The sequence below is a fragment of the Dromiciops gliroides genome, chromosome 5 (assembly GCF_019393635.1).
Source record: "Dromiciops gliroides isolate mDroGli1 chromosome 5, mDroGli1.pri, whole genome shotgun sequence".
In the NCBI taxonomy this organism is placed as follows: domain Eukaryota; kingdom Metazoa; phylum Chordata; class Mammalia; order Microbiotheria; family Microbiotheriidae; genus Dromiciops; species Dromiciops gliroides.
Genome location: NC_057865.1, coordinates 235,717,197 through 235,742,352, shown reverse-complemented (window position 1 = coordinate 235,742,352; position 25,156 = coordinate 235,717,197). Strand labels below are relative to the sequence as shown.

The following is a 25,156-nucleotide window of genomic DNA, read 5'->3' as shown; positions in this document are numbered from 1 at the left end:
AGGTTTCAGAGCTCATACTTAGAACCCAGGTTTTCTGATCTCAATACATTCTTCATGACCTACTTCTCCAAAAGGTTATCTGTAATAGCATTCCTTAGAATTTCTAGCAGTATTACAGCTAGTGACTGAGAGGCCTTGTCTATAAAGGGTAGGAATAGGAATTGACCCTAAGATTTCACTGTTACAGGGAACTCGCAGGTAAGGAAACTCCCTCTACCAATACAGATCTGGAACTTCAACAATTCATAATCTTACAGTAAGCCAAGAGCGCTGAAAGTTGTAAAGTGGATTGCCCCAGGTCAAACAAGTAGTATACTTGAACCAGGTCTTCCTCTTTCCGAGACTAGTTCTCTATTCATTATGCCTAACTGGTTCTTGTTATATATGGGAAAGAGGGGAAAGGAAGGGGAAGCAGAAGAAAAGCAGGTGGAATGTAAAAGGGGCAAAAGGAAGGAAAAATAGAAAAAGGAAAAGAATGAAGAATAAAAAGTGCATCTGGAATGGAGTAAGTGAAACCAACACTGACTTCAGGTTTGATCAGTGTCATGCTACCTAATCTTGCTCTAACTTTGACCATTAAAAAATCAAAACCAAACCTGAGCAATAAGTCCTTATTTCTTTTTCCAAAGAAATAGGTTCCTAAAAGGGCAAATTAATAATGTAATAAATATTATAATTAGGTATAGTAACATCTCAGTTAACCAGTGTACCAACAGATAAAACTTTCCAATTAACTAAGGATTAACATTTATAAAGCAAACCACTAGAAGAATGAAAGTCTCAAATTCTCTTTCAGGTACATACATATAGAATGCATTTGCAGACTCTCCAAACATGCATGTATTTTTATAAATACATTTTAGTAAGCATAATCTTGTTTCTAGTGACCAAACTAATCAAATTCTCAATGTTAATAATAAGAAAATTATGAATGAGATTTTTAAAAAAATACAAAGTTATGGCTCTCATGTAATATTTTTGCTAAGCAAAATAAATCAAAAAAGGAGTGAGGGACAAGCTCTGAATTTCCCTAAAGATAAAAAAAAATCACAATCGCCTAAATTCCTGAGGGGAAAAAAAAAATTAATTATGGTTTCAACTAGAAATATTCAGGGGCAGCTAGGTGGCGCAGTGGATAGAACACCAACCCTGGAGTCAGGAAGAACTGAGTTCAAATCCGGCCTCAGACACTTAACACTTACTAGCTGTGTGACTCTAGGCAAGTCACTTAACCCCAATTGCCGAAAGAAAGAAAGAAAGAAAGAAAGAAAGAAAGAAAGAAAGAAAGAAAGAAAGAAAGAAAGAAAGAAAGAAAGAAAGAAAGAAAGAAAGAAAGAAAGAAAGAAAGAAAGAAAGAAAGAAAGAAAGAAAGAAAGAAAGAAAGAAAGAAAGAAAGAAAGAAAGAAAGAAAGAAAGAAAGAAAGAAAGAAAGAAAGAAAGAAAGAAAGAAAGAAAGAAAGAAAGAAAGAAAGAAAGAAAGAAAGAAAGAAAGAAAGAAAGAAAGAAAGAAAGAAAGAAAGAAAGGAAGAAAGGAAGAAAGGAAGAAAGAAAGAAAGAAAGAAAGAAAGAAAGAAGCCAATGGTGAAAAATAATAGATCAACTTGTCTGCATAAAATTAATTTTTTCAAAAATGCTAAGCTCATGATCTCTTATCATCAAACTGTAAGGCTGAAACATTTTCCCTTAGCATCATTAAAAAACCCTCCATAAGTTAAAAAAAGGGGAGCGAAAGGGGGGGGGGGGGAGTTAGCCATCAGTTTAGATAACCTAATCGGCAACTCCATTAAGATTTTATGGCAGTGGATAGAGCACCGGCCCTGGAGTCAGGAGGACCTGAGTTCAAATCCGGCCTCAGACACTTAACACTTACTAGCTGTGTGACCCTGGGCAAGTCACTTAACCCCAATTGCCTCACCAAGAAAAAAAAAAAAAGATTTTAGGTTCCCCAATATTCACCACCCTGCATTAATTAGTGCCGGTTACATTTGTCAAAATCTCATCTGAATAGGCAGTTCCTAAACTGCACCAGTGCCTGAATGTTAGTACACATATCATTGTATATCATTTAAATTTTTAGCAACACAGAGTAATCCAGTTCACAACAATTTAGACAAAACTGCTAGACAAACAGCATGACTAGAACAATTAAAATTTTACTGCTTACTTTTAAATATGCAGCTGCCTCCTGGACAGAAAGCCTCCTCTGGACAGAACTGCCACACTCATGATCTCCTAGAAACGTTAATATTTTATGTGAATCAATATTTCATAAAAAGCAGATAATTTCAAAGCATTTACATACAGAATTTTGATATGTTTTAATGATCTTATAAAATATCAATAATACGGAAGACTAAAATATTGTTTATACTTTCTATGAAAAATACTTACAGCTTAAAAATACTGAAAAGAAACCACAATCTTCCATGGGAACATGTCCCTGAGTCAATTATATATTGCTTGTCGTCATTCTTCATTTAGTAATCTCTTTATATACTTAAGAGATGAATGCTAAATCCCACTGCACAATTAATAGTAACCCATAATAAATAATGCTTCATCTATACAATTCTTTAAATGCTTTCCTAATAACTTTATCATGTAGTAGTATACTCTATTAGAGGTGAAAACAAAAGATAGTAGGCATATAGTAGCTTACTAAGTGAACAAATTAACGAATGGCACTTAGATTGCAAAGAGCTGAAAATTCCCCTGCTCCCACCCCCGGAGAAGGGAGGGAAGAGCAGGGATGATAATGTGAAGAAAATAAAATCTCTATGCAAATAGTCTATACACATATCAATAATATCCTTGAGGAATACGTGAGAAAGGAAGAGGTAACAATTTTACAGTGAACTTTCTACTAAACCTTCTACTAACTTTCTACTAAACACTAAAATCTTTAGGCATAAAAATGCCAGCGGTACAGAGAACATACTATATTTGTCAATTTTATCCCCAAAGCATTTAACTTAAACTAACCAAATATAGCCTTAAAAGCTCTTTCACCCAAGCATCTCCCCTTTGTGTTAAAATCAAACAAGAGGATGTGATCAATGCAACCATGGAGAAAAAGACTGTTTAAGAGCCCTTTCGGGAGCGCTATTAACTGACAAAAAAGGTGTCCAAAAAGAAGAGGCAATTCCTAGACGTGCTGAGGCTTCCTAGATTTCATTTATGGAGGAGCAATACCAAATAGGGACTCTTCAGTCAGACTTACAAGGTACTCAAATAATACCAATTAGTCAAAAATTTAAGTGATCCTAAAATAAAATAGCCAGATTATTGAAAAATACATACTCCCCAAATTATGACATGCAAGTTGATGGTCATCTAGTATTTTAGACATCACATGTGGAAAGTATGCAGGGTCTAGTATCAAGGAGGGCTGGATTATAACTGAGAAACTAAGAAGCACTTTCAAACAATCCCAAGATGCTCCCAGTCACAAAAATCTAACTTTTACTGAAACTTGGTTTTTTTTTAAACTTTACTGATGACACTTTCTAATCAAAAAAAGATTTTCCCTTTCCCTCACTTTTAACATTTAATTTTTTTTGTTATTCTGTATTTGACAAACTCAAATGAGTAAATGTACAGAGAACAGACCTGAATATCAAACTTTGAATGTCTAGTAGATATAACTTGTATTAAAAAAAACAAAAACAAAACTAACATGTCTTGTCTCCATCTGAGCCTCTTTCCAGAACCATCTCTGGCGATAAAGAGCTATATATAAAACCCCCAAAATAGCACACTAATGTGATAAACTACCTCCCTACCTTGAGTAAGGCATTTCACCTGAACAGGACTCTGGTAAATGCACTGAGTTCAATTCTAATGTCTCAGTGTTTGTTGTGGTGGTGGTGCTCATTGTGTATACTGTTCCCTTTGCTTGGCTACTTTGTGCTGTATGATTTCAAACAAGGCTTTACAAATTTCTGTGAGTTCACTTTTTCATGAAACTATAATATTCTATTACAACTAACATAACATACTGTGTTTTGGGGCAACTAGGTGGCTCAGCAGATAAAAGCCTGGGCCTGGAGTGAAGAAGACCTGGGTTCAAATTTGGCCACAGACACTAGTTTTGTGACCCTAGGCAAGTCACTTAATCCTGTTTGCATCAATTTTCTTCATCTGTAATTTTTTTTTAATTGCTGGAGAAGAAAATGGCAAATCACTGCAGTATCATTGCCAAGAAAACCCCAAATGGGATCACAAAGAGTCAAAAACAACTTAACAACAACAACAAAAACCCATAATGTATTTAACCATTTCCTAAATGATAGGAACAAATTTTGTTTTCAGTTTTTTTCTAAAACAAAAAGCACTGCTGTGAATATTCTGACATATTTGGGAACTTGCCCTGTCTTTTGGGTGACATAAGTGTCCTAATGGGATTGTTACATCAAAGAGAATAAACTATTTAGTCACTTTTATAGCATAGGTCCAAGCTGTTTGCTCAAATCACTAAATCTTCTTATAATTCAACCAATGCTGTATTACTGTGTCTATTGTCCCATAGCTTTTCCAACACTGGATATTTACGTCATATCTTTGCCAATTTTCTAGATGAGAGGTAAAAACTTATTTTGATTTTTATTCCTCTGATTATTAGTAATTTGGAGAATTTTTTTCATATGGTTCATAAGCTTGTATTTCACTCTTTGAAAAAAAAATCTATTTGAGGCATACTTGTTTCTCAGTGTCTTTTTGATAAGCCACATTATGATCTGACCAAGAAAGTTGACAAGTGGGACTACTCTCCTCCCTTGAGCTAGACACTATCTTTCATAATGCATTTTTGGGGGACAGTTATATAACACAGCTGACATACCAAGCTCACAGTCATCAAGGGCTGATATCTTTAGAATTTGCCCTAAAACTCTGATGGTGAGCCATGGGGAGAGGAAGAGCTAGAGATTCAGGTCTCTTTTCACATGACCATCTACAAAATCATGTCTTCTCAGCTCTACAAGTGGGCAGGTTGGGTTAAATGCATTTGCACAAAGAGCTTTGTGTACACTTCCCTACTTCAAAGATCTGTAATTTCATCAAGGTGGAACTGCAGGTTGAAATCTTTATAAAGTTTAGTGAATGATTTTTAAGAATTGCTAGGAACAAAAAATTTACAGGAAGTATGATGAAGGATTTCTCCAAATTTAGACAGACTAGTCTAAGATAATATATGGTTCATCACTGGAACCTTCCACATGTCCAAATTACATTTCATTTTCTTTGATTTAGTACATGTTTCTAATCTTAACATTTTGAAGGATCTCAAATGTCAAGAACAGCCAAACCTCCTAATCTCCCCTCTTCAATTCCTAAACGGGATGAACAGCATCTTCCTTCTGAGTGAAGGATAAAAACCAACCTAAAGATAGTTGTCCTTAATCAAATTTTTGCATTATGGAGAATCAATTATGTTTTTGTTTAATAGCCTCTTCTGTAACTGAGTCAGGTAGGAAGGGAACAAGAAACATCTGAAAGCCAGATCTAGACCTGTTTGAGAACTTTCCTTTACAGGATGACAGTATAGGACAGATATGTTCTTAACCTTTTGTTCTCATGGACTCTTTTGGCAGCCTATTACAGATCCCTTCTGAATCAGTCAGATTACAAAAGAAACCAATTATAATGAAATGAAGTAACTAAAAATATTTTTTAATAGTTCACAGACCCCACAATAAGAATCCCTAGTAGACGATGACAGGGACTACCTCTCTTAATGGTTCTGAAGTTGGAGCCACTAGGAGGAAAAGAAAAACCAAAGCCTCAGTGTAGAAGGAAAACTTCAAGCTTCCCTTTTTACAACCTAACAGACTAAGGGATATTCGATATGTAAACACTGATCGTGGATAGGAAATAAAAATAAGCAGGAGAGATAAAAGCAGTATTTGCTAGGATGAACTGGTATGACAGACATGAACTAGACCTGGTCAGATAGAAATCAGTGATGCAAATTGTATAAACCTACCAAAGTGTGGAACTTCCAAAACTAAATAGAACCTGAGCAAAATGCAATAAAGCCCATATTTTGAGTCCTACACATTTTGACTTCAATCCATCAACAAACTTCCTGAAGGAGATAGCCCTTGAGTAGAATCTTATGAAGGAAGCTACAGCTTCTACAAGAAAGCATTAAGAGAGAACAAGTAGTGTGAGGCACAGAGACAGGAGATGGAACAGCAGCAGGCAGGTCATCAAAGCTGCACCCAAGATTGTGTGCGAAGAAGGGATATGTAAGAAGACGAGAAAGAGAAAAAAGATCAGGTTGTGAAAGGCTAAACTGTTCAATGGAATTTATGTGAAATCCTGTAATAGGGAGGTACTAGAATCTATTGAGTTGGAGGAGCTGACAGGCTCACATCTGGCACCTATGTGAAAAGGATGGATTCGAAAAAGGAGAGTGACATATAACAGCTAAGTAAGAATTTACAAGTTGCATGTATTCAGCACATTTCATTGAACACTAGTAACCCTCTAATCTTTTGGGGGAAACTTCTTGCCCACATTCAGTTATTACTGGGAAATGTGAATTCATTTTACAAGAAGATATTTTAATGGCCTCTTTTTTGAATGGCAGAAGAAGAACTACTTTGATTTTACTGGTGTAGGGAACTCCCACTGATAAAACTCCCTCTACCAAGGCATACGGGCATCTGCTGTGCAATGTCTAGACTTAATGAGAGTTGCTAAAGGTCACTAGGTGGTTAAATGACTTGTCCAGGTTCAGACAGAGAGTGTTAGATGCTGGATTTGAATATGGGTCTTCCTGACTCCAAAATTAGCTCTCTATCTACTATACTGCAATGTCTCTCTCTCTTTTTTTTGGTTATTTTTTTAAACTTTATTTATTATTTATTTTCTGTTTAGAATTTTATTTTCCAAAATATATGTAAAAACAAATTTTGAAATCAATTTTTTAAAAACTTTGTGTTTCAACTTCTCTTCCTCCCTCCCTTCCCACCCCCCCACCCCAAGAACTCAAGCAATTCAATATAAGTTATACATGAGTAGTCATGGAAAACATCCCCACATTAGCTAGGTTATGAGAAAAAAAACAGTTAAAAAACAAAAATTCAGATTAAGGAATTGTCAAAGAAAAGAAAAAAATGTGTTTCAATCTGTTTTCAGATACCATCAGTTCATTCTCTGTAGATGGATTGCAATTTTCATAAGTCCTTCAGAGTTATATTGGATCATTGCATTGCTGAAAATAACCACATCCTTCCCAGCAGATCATCTTACACTATTGCTGTTATTTTGTATACAGTACATTTCACTCTGCTTCAGTTCATCTAAGTCTTTCCAGGTTTTTCTGATAGCATCCTGTTCATCAGAACTTTTATATAGTACCTTAAACTTGACAAAGAATTTTCCTCACAATAGCCCAGCAAAGTAGGTACCATACATTTTGCCATTATAGTGTGTAATTTAAAATTCTAAATGTGTTCTAATCTGTCCCCTCCAGTTTTGAGGGGAAACTGATAGACGAGTTTAGTTTTTTTTAAGGGTTTATTGAAAAATAGTAAAAAAAAAAAAAAAGAGAAATATTGAGAACAGATTTCCTATAACCTGGCAACCCTAGCCTTCCTAATCTCCCACTTCTCAAGTTCTCTGCCACCACGCCCAATGTCTCACAGCCAAAGAGGCCAAGCTCTCCTGCCTCCTTCCTGTTCCCCTCCCAGAAATGGGAGGTTCTTCAAGCTAACTGTCATTCAAATTCACAGGTTCACTGGTGTAAAGTTCAAAGTTGTTAGCTTCTGAGAACAATTACTTTCTTAAGTACCCTTAAGTACCAGTCATAGGTGCTTACAATCTAATTAACCAGTAATCCAGTCAGCAGTCAGCTACCTTATCCAATTCAATCAGTTTAAACCAGTCTCCAGGTGGGCCCCTGAGTATCTGCTAAATCTCATCTATCACATTCCATTATCTTGACACAATAATGAATCATAATAACTATTTCCCTCCATCCTATTCCCTTCCCATGATAATTACTCTATTTTCTATCTTCTTTTACCATATTCCTCCTCAAAAGTGTTTTACTTCTGACTGCCACCTCCCCTGCTCTGCCCTCCCTTCTTTCACCCTTCCCTTCTTATCCTCTTCCCTTCCTACTTTCCTGTAGGATTAAATAGATTACTCCTCACAATTGGGTGTGAATGCTATTCCCTCCTGGAGCCCACTCTGATGAGATTAAAGTCTTTGAGCTAATTCTGTGTTCTAAATTTTTCTTCCTCCCTCCCTCCTCAACCCTCCCTATGAAATCAAGCAATTCAATATGTCTTGTGCAGTTACACAGAACATCTTCACCTTCCTCAAAAGTGTTTTGCTTTTTACTGCTCTCTCCCCCAATCTGCCCTTCCCTCCTTCCCCTCTCCTCACCTTATCTCCCTTCCCTCCCACTTTCCCTCAGGACAAAAATATATTACTATACCCACTTGAGTATGTATGTTATTCCCTCTTTGAGCCAACTCTGATGATAGTAAGGTTCACTCACTCCCCCACTCTGTCCCCCTCTTCCCCTCCCCTCCATAAGCTTTTTTCTTGTTTCCTTCATGTGAACTACCTCTCCCCACTCCACTTCTCCCCTCCCCCCTCCCCCATAACTCTATTTTTAAAATGTCATCATGAGTTAGTTAGGTGGCACAGTGGACAAAGCACCAGCCCTGGATCCAGGAGGCCCCAAGCCCAAATCCGGCCCCAGACATAAGACACCTCACCCTGTCTGCCCTACAAAGAACAAGGATAAACAAAAAATAAATGCTTTACAGATATCATCCCTTCATATTCACTTGAGACCTGTGTCCTCTGTGAACTCCTTACTGAGAACTTTCTTATGAGTTTGAAGTATTATCTTCCCATGCAGGAATGTAAACAGTTTAATCTTTTAATATCCCTCATGATTTCTTTTTCCTTGTTTACCTTTTTATGCTTCTCCAGGTCTTGTATTTGAAAGTCAAATTTTCTATTCAGTTCAGGTCTTTTCATCACAAATGCCTGAAATTCCTCTTTTTCACTGAAGTCCCATTTTTTCCTCTGAAAGATTATATGCAGTTTTGCTGAGTAGGTGATTCTTGGCTATAGTCCCAGTTCCTTTGCCCTCTGGAATATCATATTCCATGACGTCTGGTCCTTTAATGTAGATGCTGCTAGGTCTTGTTTTATCCTTATTGTAGCTCCACAGTATTTGAATTCCTTTTTTCTAGCTGCTTCCAATATTTTCTCCTTGACCTGGGATCTCTGGAAGTTGGCTATAATATTCCTGAAGGTTTTCCTCTTGGGATGTCTTTCAGGAGGTGATTGGTAGATTCTTTCAATTTCTATTTTGCCTTCTGCTTCTAGAATATCAGGACAACTTTCCCTGACAATCTCTTGGAAGATGCTGTCTAAACTCTTATTTTGGTCATGGTTTTCAGGTAGTCCAATGGTTTTGAAATTATTTCTCCTGAATCTATTTTCCAGGTCAGCTGTTTTTCTAAGGAGATATTTCATATTGCCCTCTATTTTTTTATTCATTTGGATTTGCTTTACTGTTTCTTGGTTTCTCATAAAGTCACTAGCTTCCATTTGTTCAATCCTAGTTCTTGGGCAATAATTTTCTTCACGGAGCTTTTTTATCTCCTTTTCCTTTTGGCTTTTCAAGCTGTTGACTTTTTTCTCATGACTCTCCTGCACTGTTCTCATTTCTCTTTCCATTCTTTCCTCCACATCTCTAAATCTTCCTTCTATTTCTCCTACTTTCTCTTCAAAGTCCTTTTTGAGTGCTTCCATGGCCTGAGATTGCTATCCTCTTCTGAGGATGCACCTCAATCTTCCTTGTAGCTAAACAAACTTTCTATTGTTCTCAACTTTCTTTGCTTGTGCATCTTGCTGTTTTTTACTTGACTTTTAACTCCGTCTTACAGTGAGGCCCTACTTCCAAGCCACACTGTCCCAAGCTTCAGAGGGCCCCAGGTGTTTCGGTTTGAGGGAGGGCAGGTTTTTCTCTCGCCTAGCCTGATCTCTGGTCTGAAGATAACCTCACGCCAACTTGCTAGTTAACCAACCAGCAGAGGGCTGTGGTGGTTCTTAGCTTTGTGCCCCTCCCCAACCTGGGCTTCCTGCCACTCAGGATTTCTTCCTGGTTCCCTGTTGGGGGAGGAAAGCTGAATTTTTCCTTAGGTCCCCCAGACACTCCTGCACTTTCCCCCACAGTCGGCCATTCAGCCCTCTCACCCGACCGTAGGCTTAGTTACAGGAGATGCTGGTGCTGCAGCTGATTCGGAGGCTCAGGGGTAAATTCCTCTTTCTCAGCATGTCTGGGGTCTGTGTCAACACGATCGCGGGGTTGGACTCTTCTCGAAGCCCAGTATGGCCCCCTTTAATCTGGAAAATAATCTCAGCCCGTCTTTTTGTGGGTTTTGCTGCTCCAGGGCTTGTTTTATTGCTATTTGGGGGGTAATTGTGTCAGGAGCTCTGTGCGTTTAATCCTACAATGTTTCTTAACAGCTATAGTAACAACTACAAACAGGAGTACTTCAAAAATTAACCAGATTTGTGATCTCACTACTGTAAAGATTGCCTCTATTGGTACAAGTCAAAATTCATATTTTCTTATCTTAAGCAATTCCTACCCTAGTTCTCAGACTCTCCGCAAAGAATCGAGCCAGTGTCCTGCAGACCTTTCTTCAGGTCATTCTCTATTCCAGTTACAGGTGCAGCACTTGAATTGTCTTGTCTATCACCACCACCCCCTTCTTTGTGTGTGTTCTTTTTTCAATTCTATTTTATTTATTATATATCATATTTCCTCATTTGATGTTGATAATCAGAGGATCATTAAACTGAGTTATCTTTGTGGTTGCATTTATCAAGCAATCTTAAATGATCTTAATACATGTAAGATCTTAGAGGAAAACATTTCAAACTGTAATTTGCTTAAGCCAAATGCTCTTTAGTAATTAAAAAACAATAAACCAGGGGCTGGCATTCTATGTACCTTTCAGCCAATTACGAGACTAAAGATGTGGTTTGCAGTACTGACAAAGCCTGTCAGTTCCTTCCTCAAATGTTATTCTGAGTATCTTCAGTACATTTTCAGAGTATTATCAAAGATAAGAAAGGAAACATAAAGATCATGAGTTACTGTCTCTCAATAGCCTTTTTGATTTTTTTCAATTCTTTTGTCATTATCTTGTAAACTACTTTTTAATATTTATTTCCTCTAACATTAAGTGTGGACTGGTCATTCTGTTGGGCTTTAAGTGTGTTTCAATTTCCTTGTACAGTAGATCAGGTTCAAATGTGGTCCTTCCACTGTTTTTTTGTTTTTTTTTGTTTTGGTTTGGTTTGGTTTTTTGTTGTTGTTTTTGGTGAGGCAGTTGGGGTTAAGTGACTTGCCCAGGGTCACACAGCTAGAAAGTGTTAAGTGTCTGAGGCCGGATTTGAACTCAGGTACTCCTGAATCCAGGGCCGGTGCCTTATCCACTGCGCCATCTAGCTGCCCCCTTCCACTGTTACTGATAAGAAAAACATTGCTCCAGAAATTACCACTTTGTCTCACTGTCTATGCCTATTTGTTGTTTTCCACCCACTCCCATTTATGAATGCTCTTAGAAACTTCTGGCTCTATTATGCCTCAATATAAGGCTGGTTATTAACTTTTCACTTCTCCTAATTTTCACTGTTGCACAAAAGAATACTACTCATGATCTCCCATCTTCTTCTGGAATGTTTTACAAGTGGAGTTACCTTTTGCTGCCATTCCTTTTTTTTTTTTTTTTGAGTGGGGCAATGAGAGTTAAGTGACTTGCTCAGGGTCACAGAGCTAGTAAGTGCCACATGTCTGAGGCCACATTTGAACTCAGGTCCTCCTGAATCCAGGGCCAGTGCTTTATCCACTACGCCACCTAGCAGCCCATTTTTTTTCTTTTCTTTTTTTTGGCTGCCATTTCTTTTCAATGGAAAGAAGATCAAATATTTATGCTTAAGGTGACTTCTAGGCCCTTCTGTCTTCCATTATTCTAAAAACAATTTCAGCCCTTTTGCAGACTTTTGAAGAAAATGGCCAATTATCAAGTTCTAGGTCAATAGTGTTTTCTTTTTGATATAGGTAATTTTCAGAAAACATGAGGTCAAAGCTATTAAAAATGTTTGTACTATCTCATTCTCATTTTTATCCTGTCTAACTTTACATCAGTTTTTAAAAACCTTTGCTCTGGTCATCCCAAAAAGTACTTTGGATATGTGTCCCATTAGTTTGTTTCCAATGTATTACACTGTAGTCAATATCACTTCTTCAATGATGTTGCTTGACTCTTCCCAAGGAAACTATTAGCCTGTGGCCCCTTTCTTGCATGAAACCTGGTCTCTATCTTCTATCATATTTTCTGTTATCCTCTCTGATGCCAACCATCACCTAGTGAAGGAGGTCACCTAGTCTGCAATGACTTTGGAGGATTTTGTCAAGTTCTATGTATATATTCTCTACTTCTTCATCCTCTGCAACAAACGGTGTTATTGCAGTTTTCTTGTTTTTATTTTTCCTTTTCTTTTTGCAGGGCAATGAGGGTTAAGTGACTTGCCCAGGGTCACACAGCTAGTAAGTGTCAAGTGTCTGAGGCTGGATTTGAACACATGTCCTCCTGAATCATGGGCCAGTGCTTTATCCACTGCGCCAACTAGTTGCCCCACAGTTACTGCAGTTTTCATGGCAAGTTGCTCTGTTTATACTGATTGTGAGCAGTGTCAAAACAACCAACTATCCCTTAAAGTTATATTTCTTCCTGTCTTTGGGGTCACAAAGAAAGCAACTCCATTACTAAGTCTTTTCTTTCTCTTAAGAAGAACCTGAGAGCTATTAATCCAATATATTGTAACTTCTTTTTTTTATCTTCTGGTTAGTCTCCTTTTATCTTTACTTGTTGATGCTGATGTGGCTTAGTCTTCTAATATGTAAACATACTGATCGGGAAAAGATCTTGCATTGAGTATAAAGTTAATTAAAATTTATAGATGCCCTAAAAACAGTAATCCTGGATGCACTGTATACACTCTTCTGCTTTACCACCACTAATACTACAGAAACAGAAAGGAACTGAGTAACATTTCAAAATGTTTCCTTGTTTCACAGCTTATAATGACCAAAGAATTAACTGATTACCTATGGCTACCACAGAAGTGGAAATCTTTTTCAAACTTAGCTAGATTAAATTTCAGAGAGTACACTGTTTGTTGCTAAGATTTTATGAAAATATGAAACCACTCTACAAATAAAAACAAAACAGTCCAAAATAATGATAAATGCAACAAAATTAAATACAAAACTTGAAAGTGTTTCTACTAACAATATGACATTAATTTTAAAAGTTTTTAATGCCAATGAGAATTTTGAAGCAATTACCTGCTACTTGTGCCAATCGATCGTGAAGTTTGTATAATGAATTCATCATGAGATTTTTTTCATTTGCCTAGAATTAAGAAAGTCTATTAGAGAAACATCAAATTTCATGAAAAAATGATTCAAATAACCATTAGGCAGAAAATTAAGGAAAGATTAGAAGTATGCTAAGCCTCTATAAGATTTATAGTTAAACATTCATTCACACATACACAAATATACAAATATATATGAATGTTTAAGTTCATAGAGCTCTGAATTTGAACTCCACTCCTTTTGGGACCCAGCTGAAAGTGACTAGACAATGACTCAGGAAGCTAGCTGGTAGATATAGTTCTCCAACCAAGGTTAAAAAAAACACCCAAGGCTCATATGATTAGCCTGTATCTTATGGGATAAGATCAAGATCTAGAATTTGAAGGGAGTTCAGAGGTCATCTAGTCCACCACTATAATTTTACAGGTGAAGAAACTGAGGTCCAGTGATGCTAAATGACCTCCCAGATCAATAAGGCAGAATGCTACTATCCTCCCTTTATGAACATACTCTGGTCTTGTGTCTTCAACTTCCTACTAGACATCCCAACCTGGATATCCTGAAGACATCTTTAAGTCAACATGTCCAAAACTGAACTCTTTCTTTCCCAATATGCCCTCTCCTTTCCAAATTTCTTTATTACTATCAAGGGTACCGTCATCCTCTCAATCCCTGGGGTTCACAACCTAGGAGTTATCCTTGACTCCTCATTTTTTCAACCCCCCCCTTCCCAATCCAATCTGTTACTAAGTCTTGCCCCCCTCACCCAAGTACTGTTAATTCTAACTTTCTGGTATATGTAGGGCCTCATCACTTCAAGCCTGGACTTTAAACAGCCTGCAGGTTTGTCCCTATTTCAAGTGTTTCCCCACTCCATTCTATCTTCCGCTCAAGCTATCAAAGTGATTTTTCTAAAGTGGAGGTCTGACTGTGTCACCACCCCCACTTAAGAGGCTCCATAACCTAGAAGATCAAAGATAAAATCATCTGTTTGGCTTTTCAACCCCTTCATAACTTGTCCCCTCCTTGTATTCTAAGATTCAGTGACACTGGACACCTTCTTGTTTCTCAGACACAACATTCCATTCCTGGACTGCATGCATTTTCACTGCATGCATTTCCCCATGCCTGTAATTCTCTCCTCCTCACCTTTGCCTTCTGGCTTCTTTCAAGTCTCAGCTAAAATGCCACCTTTTTCAAGAAGGCTTTTCTGGCCCAACTCAATGCTAGTGTCTTCAGAGATTATTGTAATTGATCCTGTATAACTTATATGTACATGGTTATTGCCAGGTTGTCTCCTGCATGATCCTGTGAGTTCCTTTATCACTAGGGGATGTCTTCTGCCTTTCTTTGTAAATCTAGTGCCTAGCACATAGAAGGTTCTTAATAAATTCTTGTTGACTTGAGTTTGTTGACAACAAACTACATGTTTTCCTTTAGTGACTTTTCCTTTTAAAGTCTATCCTTGATATTTACCTAAATGTTATCTATATAAAAATTAGGGAGATGAAGGCTAAATGTACATCGTGTCATTTGCCTAATCTATACCCCACAATTAACAATCCCTCACACTGCAATGTAGACATAAGGTCAAACAACTTGGCTTGGCTCCTGGGGATGAAGAATTATATCTTATCCACCAACATGGTGTCGTGTGAATCCCAAGTTGGACAATTCATGGTTATATGATTATGGACAAGTGACTAGACATCTCTGAGCCTCAGTTTCCTCTCATCTACAAAAGAGAGAAAATAAAACCTGTTGTGCCTATCTCAAATGTAAAGTTCTTGGCTATGTATTAGAGTGCTTGAAAAATGTCAATTATTATCACCACCTTCATAGTAAGAGGCAGTCCTGGATGGAGTCCTAGACAGCTGTATTTGCTATGGCGATGAGCAGCAAGAGCAAGAGAAGCCTAAGGATCTCAGCTTCTGACAGTTTAGAAGGCAAAGTGTAATTTCAGGTAAACAATGAAGACTGCAATATGCAACATTCTGCCACTGCCAAGTTAATAATACACAAAATACAGATTTTTCTCCCTACTGGAAAAAAAATAAAAGGATCAAAGGACGGCCTCTATACCTTTAGCTCATGAGGAAAGAAAGAAACGTTTCTCTAAAGAATGGAAGACACATTTCAAGAGGAAAACAAAGAGGAAAAGTAACCAACAAGTCAGGAGATTAGAAGACAGAATGTGACAGAAAAGGCCAAGGAAGATTGACCCTTTGGAGTGACTGAATAGGTTTGGGGCTCTTCCTGCAGAGAAGACACCACAGGCTCTGAGGAGCTTCTCATGCAGCAAGAAGTGATGAAATAGATCCACAGATAATATGAAGGATAAGGACACCCAATGTCAGCAAGAGAAAGAAAAGGAGTTTTGAAAGGATTAAGGAGTAAGAACCTGAAGGGGACTCTGGGAGAACAAAAAAAAGAGAATGTAGTCATTGGCAAGCCCAGGCAACAAAGAAAAAGAAAGTAAAAGCAAATTGTTATTTAAAAATTTAGAACAAATCTGAAACAAATAAGTATTTTGTATGAAAACAGGAAAGTAATGGGGCCTGACTATGAAGTTGTTGAGACAATGGAGGTTGGATCACTGTCAAGTTATTAAGAGGTAATAAAAGACTGCAAATGCCATCACAGGTACTTAAGAGCCAAAACGTAAACACCCACTGGCAGTGGAGTTGAAAAAAAAAGTTTGAGAATTTCAATCAGTATAGAAGCTATCTGGCAGTGGTTTGTAGCATTGAGTGTGAAATGTTTGTATTTCTGCTTTAAACCAAGTGAATGTTCCAAGTGTAGGATGGTCTCCTTCATAGAAGAAAAGATGAAGGGATTAAAACACTTCATTACTAGATGAAGGAATTTCATGAGTTTAAGTGTTCTCAAACAATAAAAAAATAATGGAACTACAATGTAGGGGGGGTGGGGATCTCAAGTACAAGAAGAGTACACTTGTCATAAGACTGCAAAGGAGCACACATGGAGTTAACAGGGGGGAAAAAATCTAAGACACTTTCTGAAGAGAAAGCTGTTGGGGGCAGCTAGGTGGCCCTGTGGATAAAGTACCAGCCCTAGATTCAAGAGGACCTGAATTCAAATCAGGCCTCAGACACTTGACCCTTACTAGCTGTGTGACCCTGGGCAAGTCACTTAACCCTCACTAGCCTACAAAAGAGAGAGAGAGAGAGAGAGAGAGAGAGAGAGAGAGAGAGAGAGAGAGAGAGCGCGAGCAAGCTGTGAGGAACTCATCCTAGAAGGAACGATCAGGTAGAGTCATTGAGGTTTTCAGATGAGACAGCATCCAAGAAGTGTCCAAGGAAGAAGGCTGCTACTGACTCCCCACTCCCTACCAAAGTCAGGCTTATCAGCTGGGATGATAAGTAACAAGAGAGACTGATGACAGTCTTCCAAGACTCTGTATCTAAGATATTAGAGAATCTCTAAGCAAAATAGACGGCAACCCACTTATGGTGACTCATATGGGTATAAATGACACTTCCCAAAGGAACCCAAAGATTACTGCCATAAATCATTAAATCTTGGGTAAGAAACTGAAAACTACACAGGCATATATTGTTTTCCACACTACTGCTTACTTAAAGCATGAGATCCAGAAGATAAAAACTCATTTGAGAAGTCAACAGCTGGCTAAGACCATGTTGTCTGAGAATGTGATTATAATTTCTGTACCACAGCTAAAAATACAGGAATGACAGATGCCTACTTTGACATAGAGTGTATTTAATCAAAGACTTGTAAGACTGTATTTGTCTGGTATCTTAGAAAAATAAACAAAAGGGTTTTAAACTAAAAAGGATGTGAAAGAAGACTATGTATATTCACCTGCTAGTTACTATAAAGATTAGCACAAGAAAGGAGAAAAGAAAAAAGACAGTCAACACACCCAGAAGTTCACTAAAGAAGAAAAATGAAAGAAATGAGCCCCTGGGTTTCTCTTCAAATGAGAGAAACAGAAGCAATTGTCACTGATGCATATTATAGCTGATATAGACAGAAAGAAACAAACAGACAAATAAGCAAAGAGGTATGATCATAGTAGTGATAGGAGACATAAATTATCCAGACATCAAATCAAGTGTTCTCCATTAAAACTAGCAAAGCCTACCACTTCTTGATTTGCTCTAATAATTTAATCCTCCAAAAGATGGGGAATCAATAAGGAAATACAAACAAACCAAAAAAAAAAAAAACACAAGAATAACAACAACAAAACCCGATTCTCACCAACAAGGAAGAATTGGTGATTTGGGTATAAAGGACAGGAATCCAATAAATCAGTGACCAAAGGAAACGAACAAACAATTCTCAAAAGGAAATAGGGGGCTTTTCAGGGCAGAGCCAAGATGGCAGAGGAAAGGCAGTAAATTCTTGGAACTCATGACACAATAGCTCAAAAAAACCTCCAAATAATGCCATAGGACAATTCCTGGAACAGCAAAACCCACAAAAGAACGGGCTGAGACCATTTTCTAGCCAAAGACAGCTTAGAAGGTCAGCAGGAGGGGACTGCTATGCCAGGGTGGGAGTAGAGCCCAGGCAGGCCAAGGCAGGAAAAGAGACCCCCCCCTCCCCCATGCTTACAGTCTGATGAGAGGGCTGAGTGATTGGAAGGGGGAAGATTACGGGGGTCTCTGCTGGTGCTGAGGCAGAACTTGGGTTTTTCACCCCTGCTGGGAACCAGAAAGTAGGCTTAAGTAGCAGTGGCCCAGGTGGGGGTGGAGCACAGGCTTATTGGAGCTAACAACCACAGCACACACAGTTTTGCTGTCTGGTTAATTAGCAAGTTGGCCTGAGGTTTAGATAACCTGACCAGGGAATGGGCCAGGCAAGTGAAGAACCTGCCCCTCCTTAAATCATACCACCTGAAGCTTGGAACAGTGCAACCTGGAAACAGTGCCTCACTTTATGGAGTTAAAAGTCAAGTAAAAGACAGGCAAGATGAGCAGACAAAGATGAGGACCATAGAAAGTTTCTTTAATGACAAGAAAGACCAAAGTGCACCCTCAAAAGAGGATAGCAATGTCAGGGTTCCTACATCCAAAGCTTCTAAGAAAAATATGAATTGGTCTCAGGCCATAAAGGCGCTCAAAAAGGACTTTGAAGGTAAAGTTAGAGAGGTAGAGGAAAAAATGGAAAGAGAAATGAGAGTGATGCAGGAGGGTCATGAAAAAAAGGCAACAGCTTGAAAAGCCAAATTGGTAAAATGGAAAAGGAGGTACAAAAGCTCTCTGAAGAAAATCATTGTTTAAAAATTAGGATTAAGCAAATAGAAGTTCATGACTTTATGAGAAATCAAGACACAATAAAACAAATCCAAATGAATAACAGAGGAGGGCAGTGTGAAATATCTCCTTAGAAAAACAGCTAACCAGGAGAGATAATTTGAAAATTATTGGACTACCTGAATACCATGACCAAGGAAAGAGCTTAGACATGATCTTCCAAGAAACTGTCAGAGGAAATTGCTCTGATATTCGAGAAGCAGAAGGTAAAATAGAAATGGAAAGAATCCACCAATCACCTCCAGAAAGAGATCCCAAAAAGAAAACTCCCAGGAATAATATAGCCAAATTCCAGAGCTCCCAGGTCAAGGAGAAAATATTGCAAGCTGCCAAAAAGAAAAAATTCAAGTACTATAGAACCACAGTCAGGATAGCACAAGACCTAGCAGCTTCTACATTAAAGGATCAGAGGGCATGGAATATGATATTGCAGAGGGCAAAGGAATTGGGATTACAACCAAGATTCACCTATCCACCAAAATTGAGTATAATCTTTCAGGGGAAAAAAATGGGACTTCAATGAAAAAGAGGACGTTCAAGTATTCATGATGAAAAGACCTGAACTGAATAGAAAATTTGACTTTCCAATACAAGACCCTAGAGAAGCATAAAAAGTTAAACAGGAAAAATAAATTAAGAGGGATGTTAAAAGGTTAAACTGATTATATGCCTACACAGGAAGATGATACCTCTAACTCATAAGATCTTTCTCAGTATTAGGGTAGTGGGCACAGGCAGGAACTGATTATGAAGGGATAGTATCTGTAAAGTATTTTTTTATCTTTTTTTTGTGGGGTGGTTGGAGTTGGATGACATGCCTGGGGTTGTACAGTGGGTGAGTGTCTTGTGTCTGAGGCTGGATTTGGGCTCGGGTCCCCTGGGTCCAGGATGGGTACTTTGTCAGCTGTGTCACCTAGCTGCCCCATGATGACATCTTTAGGATAAAATTGAAGGGTGAGAGGAACGCACTGAGGGAGGAGGGAGGGGGAAGGGGAAAGGTAGAATGGGGGTGAAATCCCACATGAAACAAAACAGGAAAGGGCTTATGGAGTGGGGGAGAGATAAGGGAGGAACAAGGCAATAAATAAACCTTATATTCATCAGAATAGACTCAAAGACCATAATCTCATAAGAGGTGGCTCAAGGAGGTATTAACATACACACCCCATTGGATGGAGTAATCTATCTAAGCTGGGCAATGAATGAGCCTTACACTCATCAAAACTGGCTCAAAGACCTTGATCTCATCAGAGTTGGCTCAGGGATGGAATAACATACACACTCAATTGAGTAGAGTAATCTATCTAACCCTGCAGGAAAGTAGGAGGGGAAGGGGATAAGGAGGGAGGGGTAAAAGAAGGGAGGGCAAATCTGGGGAAGGGATAGTCAGAAGCAAATCCCTTTTGAGGAGGGATAGGGTGAAAGAAGATAGAAATAGTATAAATATCATGGGGAAGGAATAGGATGGAGGGAAAGTCAACAATAGTAACTGTGAAAAAGAGAAAAGGGAAAAACTGTACAAAAAAATTTATAGCAACTCTTTGTGGTGGCTAAGAATTGGAAATTGAAGGAATGTCCATCAAGTGGGGAATAACTGAACAAGCTGTGGTATATGATTGTAATGGAATATTACTGTGCTATAACAAATGACAAGCAGGATGATTTCAGAAAAACCTGGAAAGATTCATATGAATTGATGTCTAGTGAAGTGAGCAGAACCAGGAGAACATTGTACACAGTGACATTATAGCTCTATGAGCAACTGTGAATGACTTAACAACTGTTATTTAAGATTCTAAATGTGGGTTCTAATCTGTTCCCCCAGTTTTGGGGGAAACTGACTAAAATCACTGATAAAACGAGTTTAGGTTTTTAAGGGTTTATTGAAAGATAGAAAGAGAAAGGTAGAAAGAGAAAGGTTGAGAACAGAATTCCAACAGCCTGGCATTCCTATCTTTCCTCAAATTTCCTGTGAAGTCCTCTGCCGTCACCACCACCATCAAGTCAGGAACCAAAAAAAAAAAAGAGAGAGAGCTCTCCACGTAGGCCCTCTTTCCTCCTTCCTGTCCCCTCCCAGAAAATAGGAGGCTCCTCAAGTTGATTGGCTGGTAGCCTTGATGGACAGCACCCATGAGCAAATGTTACTTCCTGACGCCAAGGAAAAGCCACATGGCCTTTCCCTCTGAGGCATTCTCCTCATGGTGGAGCTTTCCTATACTAAGTCTCCAGTAGGTGGCATCATTCCAATCATTACACTACTCTCAGCAATGCAATGATCTAAGACAATTCCAAAGGACTTATGATGAAGCATACTATCCACCTCCAGATAAAGAACTGATATTGATTGGGTTTTTTTGGTTTTGTTTTTGCAGGGCAATGAGGGTTAAGTGACTTGTCCAGGGTCACACAGTGTCAAGTGTCTGAGGCCAGATTTGAACTCAGGTCCTCCTGAATCCAGGGCTGGTGCTTTATCCACTGCGTCACCTAGCTGCCCCCAAGAACTGATATTGATTGAACACAGACTGAAGCATGTTGTTTTGTGTTTTCTCTTTCTTTTTACTTGAGTCTTTTTTTGTAAAATGACTGATATGGTAATGTTTTACATAACTGCACACGTATAGCCTATACTGATTGCTTGCAACCTTGGGGAGGGGGGAGGAGAGGGAATGAGAGAGGAATAGAATTTGAAACTCAAAACTCTAAATAAATAAATACACATTTCTAAAAACAGGAAATAGGGGACATTGTATAGTGAGTGACAAGCATCAAATATGATGAAGAGAAAGGGACGGCAAAGGACAGCTGTACAAGAGAGCTTAAAAAACAGATTTGAGTCTTCTTGAAGAGGATAATGCTGGATGCATCAAGAAAAAGGTTGATTATTTACCAGAGAATGATGGAGTACGGCTACAGAAACTGTCTAGTAAGAGATTATCTAGTAATGCTCAGAGGGAAAAGAGAGGAAGAAAGGAAGAAGAGGAAATATATATACATATATACCTAGCTCAAGAGTATTTAAGCCTAGCTAGCGTGAAAACCCTATTAATAAAGACCTCTCTAAGAAGACACAGGCACCAGGACTTATCAGGCCAGGCTATTTTTCTTTCTTCTATTATTTTTTTTAAATTAAGAACTTAAACAGCAACAAACACGAGTATTTCAATATATAAAGAACAAAAAAAATTGTATATGAAACTGAATTTCTATTCTGTAGTTTTTTTAAAGTGTATGCTAAATTTAACATGACAGTAATAAAACTACTGATTTTGGCCCAATCGAAACTTTATTCTGCTCTCTTTTGTTACATTTTTAAATGTTTCATGCACATGTTTTTTCTTTCCCTTTTTTTTTTTAAACCTCTATCCTACCAACTCATACTGTGTCTGAAAATGTATATTTCCTTCAGCACTTCCAGTCCATCAGATCTCTGCTAAGAGGTGGAAATCAAGGCTTCATCATCAGTCTTCTAATTTTTAAATTTTTTTTTTGTGAGGCAATTGGGGTTAAGTAACTTGCCCAGGGTCACACAGCTAGTAAGTGTTAAGTGTCTGAGGCCGGATTTGAATTTAGGTCCTCCTGACTCCAGAGCCAGTGCTCTATCCACTGTGCCACCTAGCTTCCCCATCATCAGTCTTCTAGAAAGACACAACCAGATGAATGACCACTACAAATTCAGGCTAACCTCAGCTGACTCCTCAACTTTGGCAATCTTTCTATTTATCTAATACATTACCTGTCAAATTTCCCCAGTGATTCTTCCAAACCACTTTACTCACCCCCAAAGGAGACTTGATCTCCAGTTTTACCCAACAAACAGAAAGAGCCATCCAACTTCCAACCTTCTACCATAAACATTTTATCTTCATCTGTCCTCTCCTACTTTCCTCATGCCTAGAAGCAACTAAACTTTCCCTTTTCTAAAAGTCATATTTAGGCCCTAAGGGCATTATTGTGCTAGTAAAAGATGAGATCCAATTGGCTCATTCTCTGTAGTTCTTTGTGTCATCCAATACTCTGCTTATTCCTAAATACTTTGTATTATTTTTCTACTGCTTTCCAAAACTTAAAATTCTTTGCAGGTCAGATTCCAAACTCAGCTTATCCTCATCCTCCTTATGCATACATTTGAATATTTCAATAAAGAGAAGAGGCAAGAGGAGAGAGAAGCCATATGAAGGCTCTGCTCAATTATTTATAGGATAGGTGACATCCACATTCAGGCAAACATGAAAAATTGTGAAGCACAAAACAAAAAGGGTTAAATAGTAAGTTGAAACCCAAGTTAAGTGAAAATGCATTAAGAGAGCAGTTAGTTGCCCTCAATGAGTTCAATCACAAAGCTTGGCCAAACTATATTCCAAAATGGTGAAAGAAAGCACTGAAGTTCAAAAGATCATAAAAAAGGGAAGAGGTGCTTAAAGGACTAGAGAAGGACAAATGTCACCTAGATTTTCAAAAAGAAAGGGGGTGAAAAGAGTATACTAATGGTGAGTCTGTTTTCAACTCCTAGAATAATTTAAGTATGCATATAAAGGCCATGAGAGGTAACAAGGTATGGTGTATATATAGGGTCAGGCTAGAAGACCTAGGATTAATTCCTGCTTCTGACATATACAAGCTGTACAATCCTGGGCAACTCACTTAACCTTTCAGTGTCCAAGGCAATTTTCTAAGAATGTGTGTATGTGTCTATAACACCGACAAGTTATAGATTGGCATGGATAGTGATTTTCAACACTGGGAAAGTCCTTTGATTATGAAATCACAAGTCCAGACCAAATGTGTGTGATGGAAGTGGTTGGGATGGCATATGAGCATTTAAAAAAGAAAGTGACCATAAAGATGACTTTCATGAAGGACATGGTCGGGCAAGATGAACCTAATTCCTTTACTGAGGGAATTACCAGACTAGTAGTAAATGTTGCAGAACCTATCTAGATTTTAGCAAAACATTTAACAAATTATCTCATGAACAAAACCGACATATGAACTGGGTAACAGTATTTAGGTGGATTCCGAAATGGATGAATAACCAGGTATGAAGAGTTATTAATGGGTCTGTGTAAGCTTGGAAGGAGATGCCTATTGGAATATCCCAGGGATTTATTCTTGAATGGTTTTCTGTTAACACTTTTATAATAACCTGGATAAAAACATCTGCCATAAGGCAAACTTAACATAAGGCTGGGAGGAACAGTTATAACTTCAGGCGAGATCTTGAAAGTTACAATGATGAGCTGAATTTATTAAGATGAAAATGTAATATGCAAAAATGTCAAGTTCTACACATTTGTTTAAATGATCAGCTTCACAAGTACTAGAAGGGAATGAGATATGGCTGGGCAGTTTCTTTGAAACAGATCTCTTAATTTAACAAAAGTTCAATATGCCTCAAAAGTGCAATACAGCAGGTTAAAAAAAAAAGTAATTTTAGGCTGATGTCTAGAACAAAGGAAATAGTGGTCAAACTGTCCCTGTCCTGATCCGGCATCTAAACTATGATGTTTCATTCAGCCAGGGTACTACATTCTTTTTGGGTTTTTTTGTTTTGTTTTGGGGGTGGGGGCAGCTAGGTGGCGCAGTGGATAAAGCATCGGCCCTGGATTCAGGACTCCCTGAGTTCAAATCCGGCCTCAGACACTTGACACTTAACTAGTGGTGTGACCCTGGGCAAGTCACTTAACCCTCATTGCCCTGGGGCAGGGGGGGGGGAGAGAAAGGTACTACATTCTAAGAAGGACATTAGCACATTGGAGAAGGTCAGTTCCAAGAAGCTGGAAAGGAAAGCAGAGTCCAGACAGAGGGTTACAGTCCAATATCTCACTTGGTCAGCAAATCCCGTAATACCAAAGTAGATTTAACTTCTGGGGGTAGGGAGTAGAGGGAATCTAAATCAGAGGATAGTATTATGAGTCTTGAGGAGACTGCCTAGTATTCTGAAGATAAAGGGAACTCATCAGAATGACAATGGGTTGCCCTGATAACCAAGTTCAGTGACATTCAGGGAGGAAGCTAATGAGCTACTTTTCAGTGCTTTATGTTTCTATGTATGTTCATGAATTCCCAAGAGCCCTTAGCAGCTTAGGCATTTTCTGTACGTGAAATAACCACTGTCTCATGCCTAATAGCCATTACCTTACATTAAATGCCTTTGAGGGAGCTGGAGACCTATTACTCACATTTGAAGAAACCTAAGATTTAATTTGGAGATTTTCCTGAATTAAATGCAGGTGGGGACAAAGAGCCAGACAGAAGCAGGTCCTCTGGGTTCAAGGCCTCTAAGATTGAACTTGGTCCAAGTGATAACTTGGAAAGGGGCCTTGGACACAAGCTTATTACACATTCTCCTTCATGTCTTTTCTGGCCCAGCCAGACTTGCTGATTTTTGCATATGACATTCCAACTCCCTTTTCTGAGCTGT

General features: G+C 38.3%; 1 protein-coding gene across 1 annotated transcript in view; it reads right to left on the bottom strand.

Annotated features, from left to right (window-relative positions):
• Positions 1–25,156, bottom strand: part of LEMD3 (LEM domain containing 3) — an 86,920-nt gene that overhangs the window by 24,227 nt on the left and 37,537 nt on the right. The window contains exons 3-4 of the mRNA XM_043967380.1: positions 13,397–13,463; positions 2,165–2,232 (exon numbers count right to left, since the gene is read on the bottom strand). Coding sequence (XP_043823315.1) covers positions 2,165–2,232; positions 13,397–13,463 — 135 coding nt within the window. The remainder of the gene's footprint in view (positions 1–2,164; positions 2,233–13,396; positions 13,464–25,156) is intronic.